Source organism: Phasianus colchicus, chromosome 20 (assembly GCF_987193195.1).
Source record: "Phasianus colchicus chromosome 20, bPhaCol1.hap1.1, whole genome shotgun sequence".
Classification (NCBI taxonomy): domain Eukaryota; kingdom Metazoa; phylum Chordata; class Aves; order Galliformes; family Phasianidae; genus Phasianus; species Phasianus colchicus.
In genome coordinates, this window is record NC_143455.1 from 10,316,813 (window position 1) to 10,335,021 (window position 18,209).

Here is an 18,209-nt window from a genome sequence, read left to right on the forward strand (position 1 = left end):
GCTACATTGAAGTTGTATGTAATCTATAAAATCAAGAGAGCATAAAAAATAGTTTCTTGACATTTATAGTATTTTACTGTTTTTAAGACTTAAAAGTATTTAAGAGGATTTAAAGACAGAAAAGAATCTGCTTTTTTCTAGTACGAAGGATGTTTTGGAGTGAAATTATTTATAGACATGTAGGTAACCCTGCATATAAGTATCTATTCATGAAATTTAATTTGTTTGAAATGGAAATAAAGGAGTTAGAGAACTCTGCAAATTGAAATTGTGGCCTATGACTTTCAGGTATCAGTGTATGTAGGTACTGCTTTTGCTTTTTGAACAAATTTATTCAGTGATAGCATCTTTAGCGTCCCTCACGTTAAAAATTCTTTTGTAGGTGGGTATTCTCCATGTTAAATCTCATATGCTGGACAGTTCTCTGTGTAAAAGCTTAGACTTTTGTTAGATACAGAGGTGGATGGCTTTTATGCCCATGGAAACATGCAACTTTAATCTCTTCTAGGAGCAAGGGAAACAGACTATCCTGTGGGAGAGGAGGGGTCTCAAGAAGTGGATCCCAATCAAGTGGACAAGTCGTCTCTGTGTGGAAGTATGACTAGCAACAGCTCTGCAGAAACTGATAGCATGCTGGGAGGAATAACAGTGGTTGGCTGTACTGCAGAGGGTGTTACAGGAGCACCTGTAGCTCATAGTGCAAATGGTGCCTCACCAATGGCAGAGAAACAGTCAGGTATGAAAATCTTACAAATGCACTAGGGATGTTCCTGATGTAGCTGAGAAAGTGAATGGGGCAGGTATTTAATAAGTTGTCTTTAAAAGGTGGTGTAAAACAAGTACGCTATGGGAAATGGCTTGTAAATCTGACATACTTGCAGCTGAAAACTTTGTGGAAGTGCTATTGCGTGTGTTTAGGCAGTTGCTTCTTTCAAATCCCTTTCAATGAAGTCAGTCTTTAGTATGGTCTGAAGAGAAATTTTCATCTATTATTTAAAATGCTGACCTCCTCTTGACAAATGGTTGGAGAAGATGTGGATGTCTGCTTTATCCTGAAAGGTCTCAGTAGAAATTTAAATGAAGCTGCTTAAAGTGCATTTGATGCTTTGCTGATATGAAAACTTTGCTGTTTCTGATCTTATTTTTTTAGCTGAGATAGCTGGACTGTGACTGTCTGGTTGTTTGTTACAGCTCATTGCTTAAGATCTAAGCATCAAATTCTGTCTGCTTCATAATGTTGGGAATTCTCTTGCTGTTTTTAGTTTTTCGAGTCTTTTGTTCCACAGATATTGCAAATGAAAGTAATTCAGTAGATGACAACATTCCAACTGCAGAAGAGGCAACAGAAGCAACAGAAGTCAGTGCAGGGACAGAAGATATAACTGATATTGGACAAACTGGAGTCTATACAGAGCACGTCTTTACAGATCCTCTGGGAGTGCAGAACACAGAGGCATCTCCAGTGTACCAGCCTGGGTATGTAATTGGAGTCATAACTCTTGAATTATATTTGGTAAGAAAAACATTTTCAGAAACACATGGGGACAGAAGGTACTAGTTGTTTCTCTTGCAAAGGAGGTTTATGTAAGTAATTTTGGTACAAGGCATTATATGCTTTGCATACATGAGGTGGTCATCTCTGTACAGTGTCTTATATGTGAATTCATGACATGAGTACAGACGCCTCCAGAATGCTGTAATGATTGTCCACCAGTTTGTCACTAACTCGTTTTAGAAACTTAACATGAATAGCAGTGGCCTAGCCTATTCAAATTTCCTGTTTCCCTTTCTCCTGACCAACTAGTTGTTCAAATGATGTTTTCTCTCTCGGAATAATCAGTCTGAGTTAGTTACAGGAGTGGAGAACAAGCTTGAAAGTAAACAGTATTTCAAATGGTAGTATGTTTGAAATCTTCATTCTCCTCATACATGTGGGCATTGCAGTCATTTGATAAGTATTTCTTATGTGCCTGGGATGCTGTGACTCTACCATTCCCCTGAGATACCAGTAAAGCTGTCAGGCTTGAATGCACACTTGGGAGGAAGAAATTATTGCATTTTTATTAGCATCATTAATGTATGTTTTGTACAGTTACTGTTCCTTAAAGGCTGTATGTACTTCAAAAGCAAGTGTGGATGCCAGCAGCAACAGAGTGCATACCTGTGTTACTGTGTTACTCTGAGTAAGCTACACACTTTATTCAACACATTTAAACTGTCTTTTAGCACTGAGTCAGAACTATATAAAGATGTTGCAGTTTTGCCAAATGAGCAAGATCTAGTGAGAGAAGAAGCACAGAAAATGAGTAGCCTTTTACCAACAATGTGGCTTGGAACACAGAATGGATGGTAAGAAAATATTACTCTAACTTTATTTGGAAAGTTATTTTAAAATTGCATCTTGGGCCTGTACAGGCCAGTAACTGTCTTGTGTCAAAACTAAGTGCAAGGAATTCTTGAGAGCCTAAACCTTAGACACTTCATTTAAGCATTACAGAATTCCAAGTAAGCACTGGAAGCGACATTGCAAGCTCTTATTAACAGATAAATACTTTTCTGCAGCTGAATGTTTAGTAGTGGGAGTAATAATAGTTGATAATTCTGCAGTATTCAGTATTATGTTAGAAAACATTTATCTTTTTACTACAGACGTTTGTACAAAAGGCTTTGTAATGTTTTTAGATATCTGGAAAATTTTTGTCTGTTCATATAGTTCCTTCAGTCTTTATGTAGTTTTCAGTAGAAGATGAAAACCTGTTTTTCCTTTATCTGTGGATCTCAGTTATGTGGTTCTTGCCTGTTTGTTTTTTCTCTTGCCCAGTAGACCTTTCATAGTGCTTTTAATCCTTCCTGGTTTGTCTTTGCAGCCTCTATGTTCATTCGTCAGTGGCTCACTGGAGGAAATGTATTCATGCCATTAAACTTAAAGATTCTATTCTCAGTATTGTGTAAGTCTTGAAAAAATGTCATATAAATCATAATGAACTTTTGTTAAAATCCTTAGTTTTATATTTCTTCAGATATTGTGAATGTCAGTTCCTGTAAGTGAATGCGTATTCTTGGAGGGGCAGTGGAAAGCACTTGGGGAGTGAGAAAAGTAAAAAGAACCTTCTATATATTGAAAATGCTATAAATCAACTGAGTTCCTTTGTGGCTGTGTACTCAAAACAGTTGCAGATAGTTATCCTCAGGGTTCTCTCTGGACGTGGTAGCTACTTTTTTTTTTGAAAACTATCTAAACTGAATTTTGAGTCACTAATTACTGTGCCTTTTCTTGAGCTACAGACCAAAACGCTAGAACTAATGCTAGTGTAAGAAGTATGCTGAAATTTGTAATATTTATACTTTAAACCTGTATTTTGAGAAATGTGATCTAATGAAGTATATTCTTGTACCTCCTTTCTTTTACCAGACATGTGAAAGGAATAGTATTAGTTGCACTAGCTGATGGAACACTAGCAATATTTCACCGAGGAGTTGGTAAGCATTCTGTTGGGTCTTGAAAGCGAAGTTATGACAGTACTTCTGAGTAAATGTGCCATTTATAAATAGCATTTTAAAAATGCTCTCCTAATGACCATTTTGCAGACTACTTGATCTCTCATTTCTTTTGTAATTTCAGGTACTTACGCTTTTTTAGTACTTCAGTTCAGGAAAACTATAAATGCATCAGTTAGGAATCTTCTGTTCTTGATCTGAGACACCCATGTTCTTATATTTGAACTCACGACCACATATTCTGACTGAAGTTCTTTAAGGTGCTTAAAGGCATACAGAGTGAGTGAAGCACTGAATGTGGTATATGAACTGTGTGCCCCAACATATTTGCCTGCACCTCTATTCATCTTCTACACCATACAGATTCTTTCCATGAACAGCTAAACTAAATTTTGATGTTTTCCAGCCTGTCTTCAAGAGTATACTGTTCTTGTTGCTTAGAAACATAGCTATAGTTAAACATTAAGGATATAAAATATGGAACTCCAATCAGTGTTGTAACTAGAGAAATTTGGTCATGCTGAGATTCGAGTTAAATTTTGGTTGGATCTGTTTGTACTTTCACAGCACCATAATGGCATTTTTTATAAGTTACTTGACTGTCTCTTAGGAGTTACTTGTTTAAATATTAGGATACCTAATCAAATGTTAAGGTTTTCTATTCTGTGTTGCTGTTAGTACATATGTCATGTTTTCAGGGGCTTTTTCTTGTATTATTTAGAAATTAAGTGTGCTACTGAACTTTTCCACCATCAATCTTTAGTCATGAAAAATACACCATATCATCTCAAAGTGCTTTGCTTGCCCTTTTCCCAACTGGTAAGGTAGTAGAGGATTCTTCAGAGCCATTTATGCTATCAAAAATCTCAGGGTGGAATAGTGTTATTTGAATATACTTCAGTTTTTCTGTCGAAGTGAGGGAAAGACTTCATGGTCATCTTTTTCTTTTTAATGGAAGCATAAGACTTTTCTGTCTATATGTAACTTCTACTACAAGCGTCCTAAATGCACAATACAGGAAAATCAAGTACGCTGAGTTGCATTAAATTGCCCTGTTCTCTGATGTTAGTCTCCTTTGGATTATAGGTCTGCAGTGGAATCTTTCCTGTTTTTTTTTTTTTTAAGGCTTTGTTTAATCTTTCACAGAGCTGTAATCCTCGGGTTCTTTCAGCTTTTGTTAAGGCTTTCTTCTTTCAGGTAGTCCTTCTGTCTGTTATGTGGCCAAAAAGAAAAAAGTGACCCTGTCAGCCCTTCTGGCTGCCTGTTTCTAGGTTCTGATATACTGCAATGTAAGTGTTACTAATGACCTTTGAAGAAAATGTGGGCTTATTCTGACTCCCACAGAATTTTTTGCACTGTTCTGGTACATAGCTGGAATTCTTGATTATCACAGGAAGAAAAAAAGGAGTATAGGTATCTGCACTAACAGCAGAAAGCCCATTGATAGAGTCTGCATTGATCGCTTCTGTTCATCCTGCCCAATAGTAGACTTCTGCTCTGTTACTGATCTTAGAAATTGTGTGTGGCTGAGTCCTTCTGTAGAATTTTGTAAGCATCTCTGTGGAATTTCTGTCCACATCACTCTGGGACAGACTCTGTTCTTCAGCTTCTGAAATAAGGACCTGCTGGGGAATGTCTGAAGAGTAATTGGAATTCATCTAGTGGCTTCTCTCTGCAGAGTCCCTGTTCATTTCTTCTTTTCCCTTGTGTAGTTGAAATTGCTTTTCTTGGTGTTCAGGAGAATTAAGAGGTTGCATAGCGCTGATGCAAATACTGGGAAAGATGCATCTAGGGTGAAGTTGTGATGTTTTCTTCCTTTAAATTCTATTGGTTTATAATCCCTTAAAATATCTCAAGTAAATATTGGAATGATCTCTGTGTTAGCTTAGTCTACAGCAGAATTTTATTTGGTGTTGGGTGAACAATTTTAGTATGATTTCCAGTGGATATCAGGTGCCACTTTAAGGTCTAACAATGTGTAAAAAAAATCTTGATGCACTGGCCAGCATTTCTGTGCTCAGCCAAGCAGTAATTGCCCAGCGCCGTGTGGGTTGTTGCTTCTTATGTATACTGATGCCTGTCCAAGTAAAGCATTTAACACTAGGTAACTTTCTGCTTTTACAAGTGTTTTGACATGTTTGGAACATGAGTCATAGTACAACCTTATATAAAAACAGAGTAGCATTTGGGGTGTTGGTAGTTCATACAAGTAAATGCTGTTTTTTTAATGTGGAGCCTACCCATGCATTTGTATTGACTTACCCAGATCATTACAGTGCTTTTGAAAAATGAAACTATTCTTAAGGTATTTACCTGTGCTTTTAAGTTACTTTTAAAATGATAGGAACCTATGCTTTGTTTTTTGTTGTTGGTTTTTTTCTTATTTTGCTTCTGTTTTTAAAGATGGTCAGTGGGATTTGACAAACTATCACCTCTTAGACCTGGGCCGGCCGCATCATTCTATAAGATGCATGACAGTGGTGCATGACAAAGTCTGGTGTGGCTACAGGAACAAAATCTATGTTGTTCAACCAAAGGCCATGAAAATAGAGGCAAGTTAAAATGGTGTTTAAAATAATTATATGTTTTGTCTTAATGCCATCTCATGTTACAGCAAACTCCTGAGTAACTCCAGAGAGTACTTATTTGTTCATCAGCATATAAGTAGGCAGGCAAATTTGTTTTAGGGAGCAATTCTTAATTTTCCAAAGATGTAATGATTCTGGAAAAATTTAAGGCAGTTCTCATTTGTCGAAACTGATTATTCTGGGGTTTAGTTCTCTACTTTGTCCTGGCCAGAAACTAGTAAGTGTCCTTTTAGGTCTTTGTAGAGCTTACAATGCTAGATCCAAACTCATTCTTTTCATTTATGCATATTTACTTATTCATTATGTTCTCCACCCACCCACAACCTTCTCTAGAATCTCTCTGCATACTTTAGAGGTTTGTAAGTGCTAATCTTGAATGTACTCTCCCTCCAGTTATAGAGTATTATGTTTATGTAAGGTGTGTAAGCTGGCTTCTGCAGTGTTCTGAGTATACAAGTGCACGAAGAGCCTGTGGTTTCTGAAAGCAATTAGCAATATTAATATTTTAGCTTCTTATACTTGGTCTGTGAAATGGATCAGGCTTTGGGAGGGTGACTGCTCAGCTCTTTTGAAAATATTAAGGGCCCAATTCGTAATCTGTTTGTGAAGATTATATGCAAGGAAACCTGTAAGAATTTATACAGTAGTGAACTGTTTTGCTGGGTAGTTTGTGTTCAGCAGGAGTGAGTTTGTATGCAAGAGCAAGGCTTGACAGAACTGGGAAGAAAAACACCTTCAGTGCATATATATGTTCTGCAGTGACTAGAAGACCCCACACTGAAGAGGATCCAGGATAAAACAGAAATCGCAGTAGGCTGGGGAGGTTACGTAAATGAAGATGCAGCAGGAAATTATGGCTTTCAGGTCACGCCTCAGGGCAGGCAATCAGCCTTTTTACTGTTTATCAGCATCGTACTGTAATACTAACTGAGCTAAGCACTAAGGGTCTGCTATAGTGGTCTTACAAATCAGAGGGTAGTAGATGACTTAAGGAAATTGCCAGTATTGATCATGTAAGGGTGGCACAGAAGTCCTTTGTATTCTTTTCTCTTATTTTCTAATTCAAGATCCCATCTTTTATAGAAGTCATTTGATGCACACCCAAGAAGAGAAAGCCAAGTGAGACAGCTGGCATGGGTGGGTGATGGGGTATGGGTGTCGATTCGTTTGGACTCTACCCTGCGTCTCTATCACGCACACACGTATCAGCATCTGCAAGATGTGGACATTGAACCTTATGTAAGCAAAATGTTAGGTAAGTTGATAAGAAAAACTGTAGTGTTCTTATACCTCTTGCTGTCTGGGGCTTTCTTTTCCTGTTATGAGTCAGGCAATTCTCATTTCAAATGAAGTTGAAGGGTGGGTGGAATGCTAGTCAAATCCTGCTGTATGTGAAAATTTGGTTCTGCAAGTAGAAACCTAGTTAGTCTGTCTCTGGTATGGTCTGATCCTATCAGATGTCTAAGCTGTCCCTTAAAACTCAGAACTAATGAGGAAAATGATGTTTGGGCAGGAATAACAGTCAGTAAAATCTTTATTACTAGAACGATGCCTCTCAGAGTGGGAAGAACCCATTACTTTCCTGCAAAATTTGCCCTTTCTTTTCTAAGAAAGTACAAATGCAAAATAGCAAATTCTTACTGCTGTCAAAGCTAACAAGCTTCCTGAATTTTTGTTTATATAAGAGTAGTTTGACCACCTACGTAACCTGAAAAGGTAATTGGTCCATTAGAAGTCCTTCACAATTAACTATTGTCATTGGTGTAAAGGAGACTAGTGTGTAGGCCACATTCCCCTTCTTCTGACAGCTTTCTTCTGTTCCCTGTATAGTTCTAATGATAGCCTCTGAAACTCCCTTGTAGAAGAAGCAGTACCCTTTATTTTAATGGGCAAGAAACTGTTATTTCACTGTTGTGAATGACTTTTTTTGTTTGACAGACTGCCATGGTGCTGCAAGCCCTAGAATAACTAAATGTGCAACATTAAGGAGCTGTTGTGTTTTTTGTGCTTTCTCCCAGTATGTTTGTCTCCTATATAGGTTCTCAACTTAGCACAAGTTTTAGCATTTTATTTTGCCTTTACAACTTGAATGTGCTCCTCTGCCTTGCTTGTTTGAGGTGGGCGGGAATTACTTGTCTGCATGAGTTGAGAACTGAAGTTAAGAATCTCTTTATGGAAGTAAAATTATTCTTGCTCATAATTTTTGATGAAAAGCATCTTTTGTTTTTAGGTACTGGTAAACTGGGATTCTCATTTGTGAGAATCACAGCTCTTATGGTGTCTTGTAATCGTTTATGGGTAGGAACAGGAAATGGTGTCATCATCTCCATTCCATTAACAGAAAGTAAGTAAAATATGAATAGCTGCTATTCAATATGCTGTAAATGCAAAGAAAAAAGAATACGGAGGGTCATTCAGATGCTTGCTATTGGGTAGAAAACTTTACCAACAAATCCGAATCTTTCAGGTTTGTGACAGATTAGCTGCTAAACATTATGGAGGCCCAAGCTATGTCCATGGTTACAAGTCTCCGAGTGAAAAACAAAACAGATCAAAAAAAAGAAAACCAAAAAACAACCCATCTCCAAACATCTTGCTCTTTGATTTGAGTGGAGTTGCTCTGGCTTGAATTTGAAAGGCATCCATGTGACCTTAGAGGTGTTAGGAGTAGTAGCAGTGCTCATTGAAGCTTATTTGCGTGTAAAAGAGTTTTCTAACTGATGATATGATTGCCATGTGATCACCAGAGTAGATATTTCTGTTTGGTTTGAGCAAATTGGTATTGTTGCTAGTACAACTCAATCAGCTTTGGTTTATTCTTGAGAATTCATCACAAAGTTGATATGGAAGATTGGAACAGCACTGGTACCAGTTGCTTTGAAGGACACGGTTGAAGATCTGGGAGTTCTAAGCAGTATCTTTAAGTAGAACACAAATTTCTAGGTAGAATTCCGGCACTGTAAATCCAGGTATCTGTGCTTAATAACTGATTGATTGAACTGTTGTTGAAACTACTGAAATGGCTTGGGGATAGGAGAGGAAATATGGTTGAACCCTGGGAGAAGGCAGCAATCCTGTTCAAGGGCAGACTGAATCTTAAAGGATAAATTTGGGAAGATTCTCTGTATATTTGGCCATTTAAAGCAAACAGCAAAAAATACTTGTGCTAATGATGAAATCATAATCTAATCATAAAAGACATGGACAGAAGCTCCAGAAAATAAAACACAAGACTTTGTAATTAATGGTACCATGTTTTGAATAGAAAGTAGTGCAAGCTGATGGGTGACATTGTAGGGTAACTTAATGGTAAAAGCTTTTCATGTTGTATCTGCGTTGTTGGACAGCACATACATGCATTGTTTCTCATACTGTTCCATTGCATTGTCTGTTCATTTGATAACTGTCTTTTTTGCATTGCATGTGTACTAGGGAAGGACAGTCTTTGTCACTGATTTTGAACTAGTTTAAATCATGCTTTCAGAAATTATAGCGCTTGCATCAAGCTTAATTTAATGTTTCCAGTAGAGTTTGTTTTAAAACAATAGTGAACATGGGGAAAAAAATCCCTAGGAAAGTTATTCAGGTTAATTTCAGTCTTGTTAGTTGATCATGAATTGGAATAACCGTTTGTGGATAGCCTGATTGTGGGTTTGAGAACCCTTATTATAAATATTCATGGTTTTAAAAACAGTCATATCCTTGCATAATCAGTTGCATATCTCAGTTCCTTGGGTCTCATTAGCAGGGTACCTTCCAGATCTGCAGATGCTGTTTCAAAAGGGCACTTGAAATCATGAGTAGTTAAGTATTTGGTAGTTTTCTGCCAAGGAAAGAGAGAAAGGGGAAACATTGCTAATGAATAATAAATTCTCAGTGATAAAGCACATGAAAGTGGCAGTGCTTCTGTTGTCCATTTTATACTGCAACTTCTATAACAAGATGCTGTTCTTTGACTTTTTATTGAGTCTTCTGTGATTAAAACTTGCTGGTTTTTAGGAGCTAAAATTTAAGCTCTGTCTTATCAAAAACCAAAATAAAGAGTGGTGGGTTCTCATTAATCCTTCTCCTCTACTGTCATACCTATCTATTTCCCCTTTCCTCCTTTCTCACTTTAGCTGTAATCCTCCACCAGGGACGTTTACTGGGGCTGAGGGGTAAGTGCAGATCCTGAACAAAAATCTATTTTCAGGCTTCTAATAGCCACTTTGAGGCTGTTTATCACTCCCTATAGATCTACCCTCTGTATGTTCCTAAATGTTTTTCCACTTGCAGTTACTGCATTGCAGCAGTTTTATGTTTGCTAAATGGCCACCAGTCTGCTCAGCAGTTTAGCATATCATCCTGTGTTGCAGCTGAACTTTCATACAGACTTTATTTTTCTTCCAGCCAATGTGATACCATATCTTATAACTTTGTCATTAATCCACATCATTTACTGTCTTGTTACAAATCACTGTTTCTTTCACTTCTTTGGTAGTCTGTAGAATGGAGATGGCTTGTATGTCTAGCATGAGTACTTCTGTTTTAATTGATTTTAAAACTTCTCAAGAAAAACTAGACATAGAATGATAATAAGGTAGCTCCTGCATGGCCACAGGTGGCTACTGAGATTTTCATACTTGCACGGGGATACCCTATAAGTTGCAATGAAAACATGTTACATGTTGAAGTATATTGAATTTGCTTGTACTGAAGCACATTAGAGGTACTTATTTCCTATAGAAGATATAGTCCTTTCAAAAATTATTTTTTCCAAAAGTAGGATATTAAAATCTGTTGTTTATGCTAGACTAATAAGAATCCTGCTCCATTTTCTAATGTACTTAAAATAACGAAGCATGCAATCTCTTTTTTTTCCAGCTCTGTCTTGAATTGGCATTGCTGCCCTCCTGTTTCATTTTTATCTGAGTTGGCTGTAGCTTTTAGATGGTACCATAAGGTTCCTTAACAAATAACCATTTCTGTAATTTGTATTTTCAAGTAGAAAACACTTGTTTTCTTCTTTTACAGCTAATAAAGCAGCCGCAGGCTCTGGAAACCGTCCAGGTAGTGTAATTCGTGTATATGGAGATGAGAACAGTGACAAAGTGACTCCAGGAACCTTCATACCATATTGTTCAATGGCACACGCACAGCTTTGCTTCCATGGGCACCGTGATGCTGTCAAATTCTTTGTTGCAGTACCTGGTGAGCTTTTTGTTACCCTTCCTTAAATGAAGCTTTTGCCCTCCTTTGCTTCTTAAGTGTAGTTTTTTAGCAAGTGTATGAGATTGTAAATCTGTTTCTGAGTATACTACATTCTGATCTGTGAGAATTTTCTGATTCTCAGGTACAGTGTTGTTCAAAGCTGCGGGGGGAGGGGGGGAAGGAAGGAGAAGTTGGTGACAAAGAAGTGCTTTGTTTTCATCTGGGGAAAAGGTGCTGCCTGAATCTGAGTACTTGCCTGCTGAGAGGGTGGTCAAATGCTAGGTGACTTAAGGTCTGATTTAAGAATCTGACTTGCTGCAAGAAAGAACAACTACCAAGGGAGAAGCCCCCAAAGGAAAGAATTGTTTTTTTTTTTAAAAAAAAAAAAATCTTAGAGTTTTCTAGAAGCTGTAGTACTGATGAAATTACCCTCTCGGCAATTGTGTATGCACTTGGTGCTGGAAGTAAATGACAGAAGTTTGCTTACTGGGCTGATGTGCTGAATCATTTCAGTTGTGTGTCTGAAAAAGTCCTTAAGTCTGTTTCAATGTCATTCTCTAGATCTGCCAGTGCTGTGAATTCTACCAAGAGGCATTAATTCTGACTTGCATTGAACTGACCTGACTTATCTCTTTAGAGAGAGGAAATCGGAGCACAGCTAGCTGCTTTTTTTGCCTCTTGCTGAAGAGATGCTGGAATCCATAGCTGAGTATATTAGGTGACCAAGTGCAGGTGGCATTACTGTGAGACATGGCCTAAAAATGTGTTCTGTGTTTTTATACAGGTCAGGTTGTTTGCCCACAGAGTAGTGGTGGAACAGAGCTAACAAGTGACAAGCCAGCCCAAGAGTCCTTCAGCCAGGGTCCCTTAAAATCAATGTTGGTGATAAGTGGTGGAGAAGGATATATTGACTTCAGAATGGGTAAGAAATACTGAGCTTAAAATCCAGTTGTAACCTCTTCATGATGAAAGCATCTTAGATTGGGTTGTTAACCATATCAAAACTTCCACTGTGACTGCAGAATGCATTTCTGTGGTTAGTCAGTTATTGAGTGTTTACTAAGCAAGTATGTAGAAACATCTTTATTCTCATACATACATCTTCAGTTTCCACTTCTTCCAGTAAACCATGACCTCTGAGAGAAACTGTGAAAACATTCATTTGAAACAGTGCATAGGAGTTCATGTGTTCAATCTTACTTTGAAAGATGGAAGCCTTCTGACTCAAGCTGCTAGAAAATGTCCTTAGTTAATTGACCTTTTATAGTCAGTTTTCATATTTAAGTAAAGTATTAGGTGAACAACACTCAAATACAAATAAATGCCCTTGTGTTTAAGGGGAAAGGGGAAGAGTAACTCACTGTTATCTTTAAATGCCCATCCTGTTATGATCATGACATTTTTTGGATAGCATTTCTGCATGATGCAGCCCATAAATGATCTCTTGTGTAAACATCTTTTTAATTGACACTTCAGGAAAATATAACAAGAATGTTCAATATTTAGAATCTGTGGCTGGGGAGTGTGAGGGAAAAGTGCTCCAAAAGCACTCCCAGCTCTTCATTCTGACCTCTCATCGATCTCTAGAGTTTAAAAACAAACAAACAAAAAAACAAACAAGAAAAACACATACACATGCAACAACTCCAAAACAACCCACAAACGCCAGCCCAAATTCTGTCATGTCCAGTGTGAAACATGTTCCTGCTGGTAACCCCAGTGGAGTGCCACAAGACTGTGGCAATTCTTTGCCACACTGTAGTGGGACACTAAAATTCTGTACTCGTTTTAGGCAAGATAGGTGTAGCCATGTACTAAACGTGCACTTTGTCCTTGTCGTGTGATAGAAAAACAGATTCTTAAAGCTTCAGAAGTGTAGCTGCATTGACTCGACCATTACCACAAAAGTGTAAGCAAACTGGATCAAGAACAAGTTTGGTCTATTTATGTTTAGACTCCTCACAGCTCTGAAGTAATCTAACGAGAAACTTAGCCAAATTGTGACACTGAACTGTCCTGAAGCTGTCAGTAAGCTCCCATTTAATCTGTTAGAGCTGACGTTGTTCTGTACCACAAGACTGCCACTGGAGTGATGCTTATCACAGCCCGAATGTGGTTTTGTTAGTGGTTAGTTTGTCCCCTTTGATCCAAGCTGCCTCATGTCACAAAGAGTTTAGCACGGTTGTAAAACTGCTCTTCTCTTTTGAAGTGATTAAAAAAAAAAAAAAAGCCAGAGTTAACATTCTTCTAGAATTGAAGAATGTGACTGTCAGAATAGTAGGCTCTGAAACAACTATGCAACCAACTTTCCATTTATAATGTATATATTCAAGTTTGTGAATATTCTCTTATGAGCATATGGCAACTACTGTCTTTAGTATTATAAATCTATATGTCATTTCTTTAGCTCCATTTGGTGTCCTGTTTTCATTGTCTGCCTGAATCAAAGCTGATGTTTTTTCATCAGGTGATGAAGGTGGAGAATCGGAACTTCTTGGAGAAGCTCTACAACTTGAACCTTCTGTAGCCAAAGCTGAGAGGAGTCACTTAATAGTGTGGCAAGTAATGTATGGCAGTGAGTGAGCCTGTAGGATGCAGCTTGGAGACCTTAAGCTAAAAAGAAAAGGAAAAAAAAAAGCGCTTCTGCATGTTTTTTATTTTGTGAGACCTGTTTCACTACATGATGTTGAAGCATTTCTTTGCTGTCTAACTTTTATATTGCAAACCTGTCAGACCTTTAACTATACAGGAATTAGCTTGTGCTGTTTTACTGCACCTTTGTTACATGGAACAGTATAATGAAATCAGAACTTTCTCAAAACTGGTGTGCACACCATAATAAGCAATCGAGACGTTAGTTTTACTGTACCACAACAATCTAATGTAGTTCATTTCTTTGGTAATCTCACTTGAGTTTGGCTTTACTATGACTGAGCTTCATTTCACTGTATAATGCATTGAGTAAAACAGCAAAGTTATTCCCAGAGTATTTAGGAAAAAAAAGGGCAAATCATAGGATTATCAGGGCTCATCCAAATATTCAGTGAGAGCTAAAGCAAATTGTTCCAACTTTTGTTTCCAAACCTTGAAAGTCTTGCTTACATCATGTATACAGATTAATTTGTTTCATCAAAATTTCTGGGGGGAAAGAGGAGATTGTATAGAAGTGACGATATTTAAATAAAATGACATGTTTTCACTGTTGAACCTTAAAGTTTGAGAACTGCTGCCCTCAATCAGCAATTTCAAACAGTGTTTTTTCCCATCTCCCTGACACAGATGCATGTGAACAACTCTGTTTTCAAAGGATGTTCTTAGGATGATTTAAGTTTATAAATAATCAGAGTTCTTGAACAGGGGATACACCTTGTTTTTATTTTTTTCTTGTCTTAACTCCGTATGTCCCAATCACTAGAATGATCTTCTCTGCCTAGCTGGTCGAACTCATGAGTCACTGCATGTGTGAAGGTTAAAGACCTCAATTAGAGCACGAGAAAAGACTGTGTGTGTACAGGAAAAATGCATCCTGCCCAAGTGAGATTGTAAATGAACTTTAGTGCCAGATGGCAAGGTACAAAGTGTATTTTTTGTAGCTGCATACTCCCATTTAGTCCCACCCAAAACGTGTAGCAATGTTAGCAGGTAACACTAAGATGGAGTAAATTGTTGAAAGTCAGGAGACTCTAATATCAGGCTGACATTCTGTCTACTCACCATCTATTTTTTTTAACCATAAGTGTGAGTTGAAGACTGTCTTCCTTTTACATTGAATTTCCTATATTAACCAATTCATGATTTCTGTTCTTTGGAATACTGTAAAACACAAATTTGCTCTTTCATTTGTTCTCTAAAAAGCAAAAGTTGGAGGGGTTTAATGAACATCCAGCATTTACCCCAAAAAGACTGGGACTAATATGTGAGTGCTGAACAGTTTCAGAGAAGTAAGTGTAGAAACACTTTTTAAAACTGCCTAAACATTTTTATGCAATAGGAGCAGTTCTGGTCTATCAGGCAAACATGTGTTTATATATTTTCTTAATTTTTTAAATGAACACATTTAGCTGAGGTCTATTGTGTAAATATATATTTAGGCAGCTTTTTCAAATGCATATCATAGCTGATAAACCAGAAAAACTCCATTCAGGTCTATTGGTTAGATTTATATGTATAAATACTTTTTAAGCAACATATTTTGTATGCAACTGTTCCTCTCGTAAATATGTATTTAGGACACAAATTATGTAGTAAAAGTCCTTATTAAAGAAGTCTAATATCTTGGTAGTATTTTTCTCTTCAGAATGCCAAAAGTGACGAGAGCATGTTGTTCATAATTTGCTTTCCAAATTCATCTTTGAAGTCACTCTTAAACTACTTTGGCTTAATTCTAAAGTCTGGAATAGGAATGCAGAAAGTAAACTGACTTAACGCTCTCATAGAGGCCTATTTAAAACTCACGTAGCCACGTATGCTGAACTGGAAGCACATCTGAATTAACTTGGGAAATTGGACGTCTAAGAAAAGAACTGTCTACACTTCTTTACGGTTGTGCAGAGTCTTCACTGTGAGTGGTGCAGCTCCATTGCTTCTCTTGCTGTCTTCCTAAATTTATTTTTCTCCATTTTCCAAAGCTTGTACTCACTGCTTGATTGTCACATTCTCATGTTCTCAGAAGAAAAACAAACGCACAATTCTGTTCCTTGGTGCCCATATAGCGTTTTATTTGTAATTAATGGTCTGTTTTCTCTGAACGGTTTGGCTGCCTTGAAGCAGAGCAGTTTAATCTGGCAAGCACATGCCTGGTCTTTTAGCAAGCACATCGGTCCGCCGTGCCATTCAGTCACCTCAGCAGGCCCACTTCTGCTGGTTTTCAGCAATGATTGCTTCTGTCCAAGAGTAGAATGGTTTTTGAAGAAGACAGTAGTTAACTGTGTACCACTGTGGTAGATAAAAGGCATGTGCACTTCTCTGTATTTCTCATTTAAAAATGTTATCCCCTGTCCTAAGGTACAGCAAAATGACTCCCTGTTCTCATCCCAGTGCACTGGGATTTATAAACTCCCTGCCTGAGGTAATCTGAGTTGAGCAAAGCCCAGGCACTGAGGTGACAAACAGCCCTAGAAATAGTCTCCAGAATGTTTGTGCATACACTCGTGATCAAAGCATCATATAGGTAGGAGCCAATCTCTTGATAGCTACAGCTCACTAATAGCTTGGAAACGTTTTGAGCACAAAATGTGCAGTGCAGGGCTTGCCCAGGTGAGGGTGTTGGTATGGTAGAGGTGGGACGTGTTGTGTAAGCTGCTGCATTGTCCACTTCTTGTCAAGGTCTTCCTGCGTTGGATCAGATAGAGCTGGCAGAGCATAGACACTTTATCATAGGCTGCCTTAGTAACAAACAAATGTTCAATCTGTTTTATTATACGAACTGTTCTAAAGCACGTGCGTCTTTTAAAATGCTGTGTAACTATTTATTTCCATGTGAGTATTATAAAAGTTACCAAAGGATTAAACCTGACTTAGCACTCTTGTGAGGGACCCTGTCTCAGCAGGGTCTTGTGAAGGCCCTGCTCTGTAAAACACGACACGGTAAACTCAAATACAGCTCTTTAAGGAAATGTTTTTTCTAACAGGGTTATGCCATATTGTAACAACCTATGTTGCACCTCAAAGCATTTTTCTATACACTAAATGCCTCTCCCGCCCTCTAACAAGATTAAGTTTCCTTTGTTAGTTTTGTTGATGCACATTTCTCAATCTTTTAAACATATTTTAAACATTTTATGGTCTGTAATTTTTGGAAGTTTTGTCTGTTGAACACTTTACGCTGAATTTTACTTGCCTCTGTAATCCGAGATGGATACTACAGCGTTACACTTGCTGTCTGTTAAAAGTTGAGGCTTCTTTTCTGTGAGCAGAAAAGCTCATATAGCAGTGTAGTTATTTCAGTATTTATTTCTATTATTGAATCCATGGGGTTCAGAATGTAACTTTGTACATGAAATATATATATAAATATGTATATGAAACATGCATTGGGTTGGTGTTTTCTTTGTGGTCTTGTGTCTTGGGGTTTTCTTGCAAGTCATTTGCCTTGCTGCCTCCCCAGAGCAGGTGCACAGACAGTTTGCCTCTTCTCGGTGTTGATTCTCAGTGCGTCCTTTCACAGGGATCTCATTGCACTGTGCTGAGTGTGTGTATTAAATAGGAAGCAGCAGCATCTGCCTTCACTCTGACAAGGTTAAAGCTCGTTTCTCCCAGCCTGCTGTTCATGTGGGTAAGTAATTTGATTCTTCAGATTTTCCTACAAGGGATTATTAAACCAAACTTAGAGATCGGGTTTTTTTTTTTTTTGCCATCCACTCCTTTTCCTCCTGTCTATATGAAAGCTCCTTGAGCAACGCAGTCTGTAGATGTTATTTAGCATTATGGTCATCTTCTGCTGTAGAAGAATAGCAGGAAGGAGCTTTTTGGCCTTGGGCTGTGCAGGACTTCTTAGTGCTGTCCTGTGTGGTTGTAAAATGACAAACCCAGTTCTGAGCAGAGTAGTTCCTGTGCCTTTTGGAACACCTGGGCGTGGTGTGATGGGGATGGTTTACTCTCTGCTCGTGGTTCTAAAAGGGATGAATCCACTCGGGACTCAGAACGGTTTGTTGTATTTAAACACAAGGTGGTGCTCTAAGAACCTACAGACCACGTGGAGACGTGGGGAGAGACGTCATGATGCTGGAGGCTGCTCTGCTCCCTGCCTTCTGCCAGCAGGCAAGTTTCAGGTTTCCTTTGCAACTCTTCAGGGTGAATTCCCTCTGTCAGCGGTTGAAGGAAATGGGAATTTGGGCGTTTGATTATCAAAAGGCTCAGAAAACTGCTTGCCCTTGCCTTCCCCCAGGTTGTTGTTTAGGTTGTGCTGCAGGGGTTTCTCTTCGCTATGCCCGC

The 18,209-nt window shown here is 38.1% G+C and overlaps 1 protein-coding gene across 8 annotated transcripts in view; it reads left to right on the top strand.

Moving 5' to 3' along the window:
- Positions 1-17,306, top strand: part of SPAG9 (sperm associated antigen 9) — a 59,284-nt gene extending 41,978 nt beyond the window's left edge. For 5 of the 8 annotated variants that reach the window (XM_031598692.2, XM_031598693.2, XM_090122062.1 and 2 more), the window contains 12 exons: positions 509-736; positions 1,287-1,476; positions 2,227-2,349; positions 2,868-2,948; positions 3,413-3,480; positions 5,902-6,050; positions 7,170-7,341; positions 8,317-8,430; positions 10,205-10,243; positions 11,100-11,276; positions 12,061-12,198; positions 13,744-17,306. In XM_031598692.2, coding sequence (XP_031454552.1) covers positions 509-736; positions 1,287-1,476; positions 2,227-2,349; positions 2,868-2,948; positions 3,413-3,480; positions 5,902-6,050; positions 7,170-7,341; positions 8,317-8,430; positions 10,205-10,243; positions 11,100-11,276; positions 12,061-12,198; positions 13,744-13,859 — 1,595 coding nt within the window. In that variant the 3' untranslated portion in view covers positions 13,860-17,306. The remainder of the gene's footprint in view (positions 1-508; positions 737-1,286; positions 1,477-2,226; positions 2,350-2,867; positions 2,949-3,412; positions 3,481-5,901; positions 6,051-7,169; positions 7,342-8,316; positions 8,431-10,204; positions 10,244-11,099; positions 11,277-12,060; positions 12,199-13,743) is intronic. The other 3 variants (XM_031598694.2, XM_031598695.2, XM_090122064.1) reach the window with 1 other exon arrangement.
- Positions 17,307-18,209: the final 903 nt, after the last annotated feature.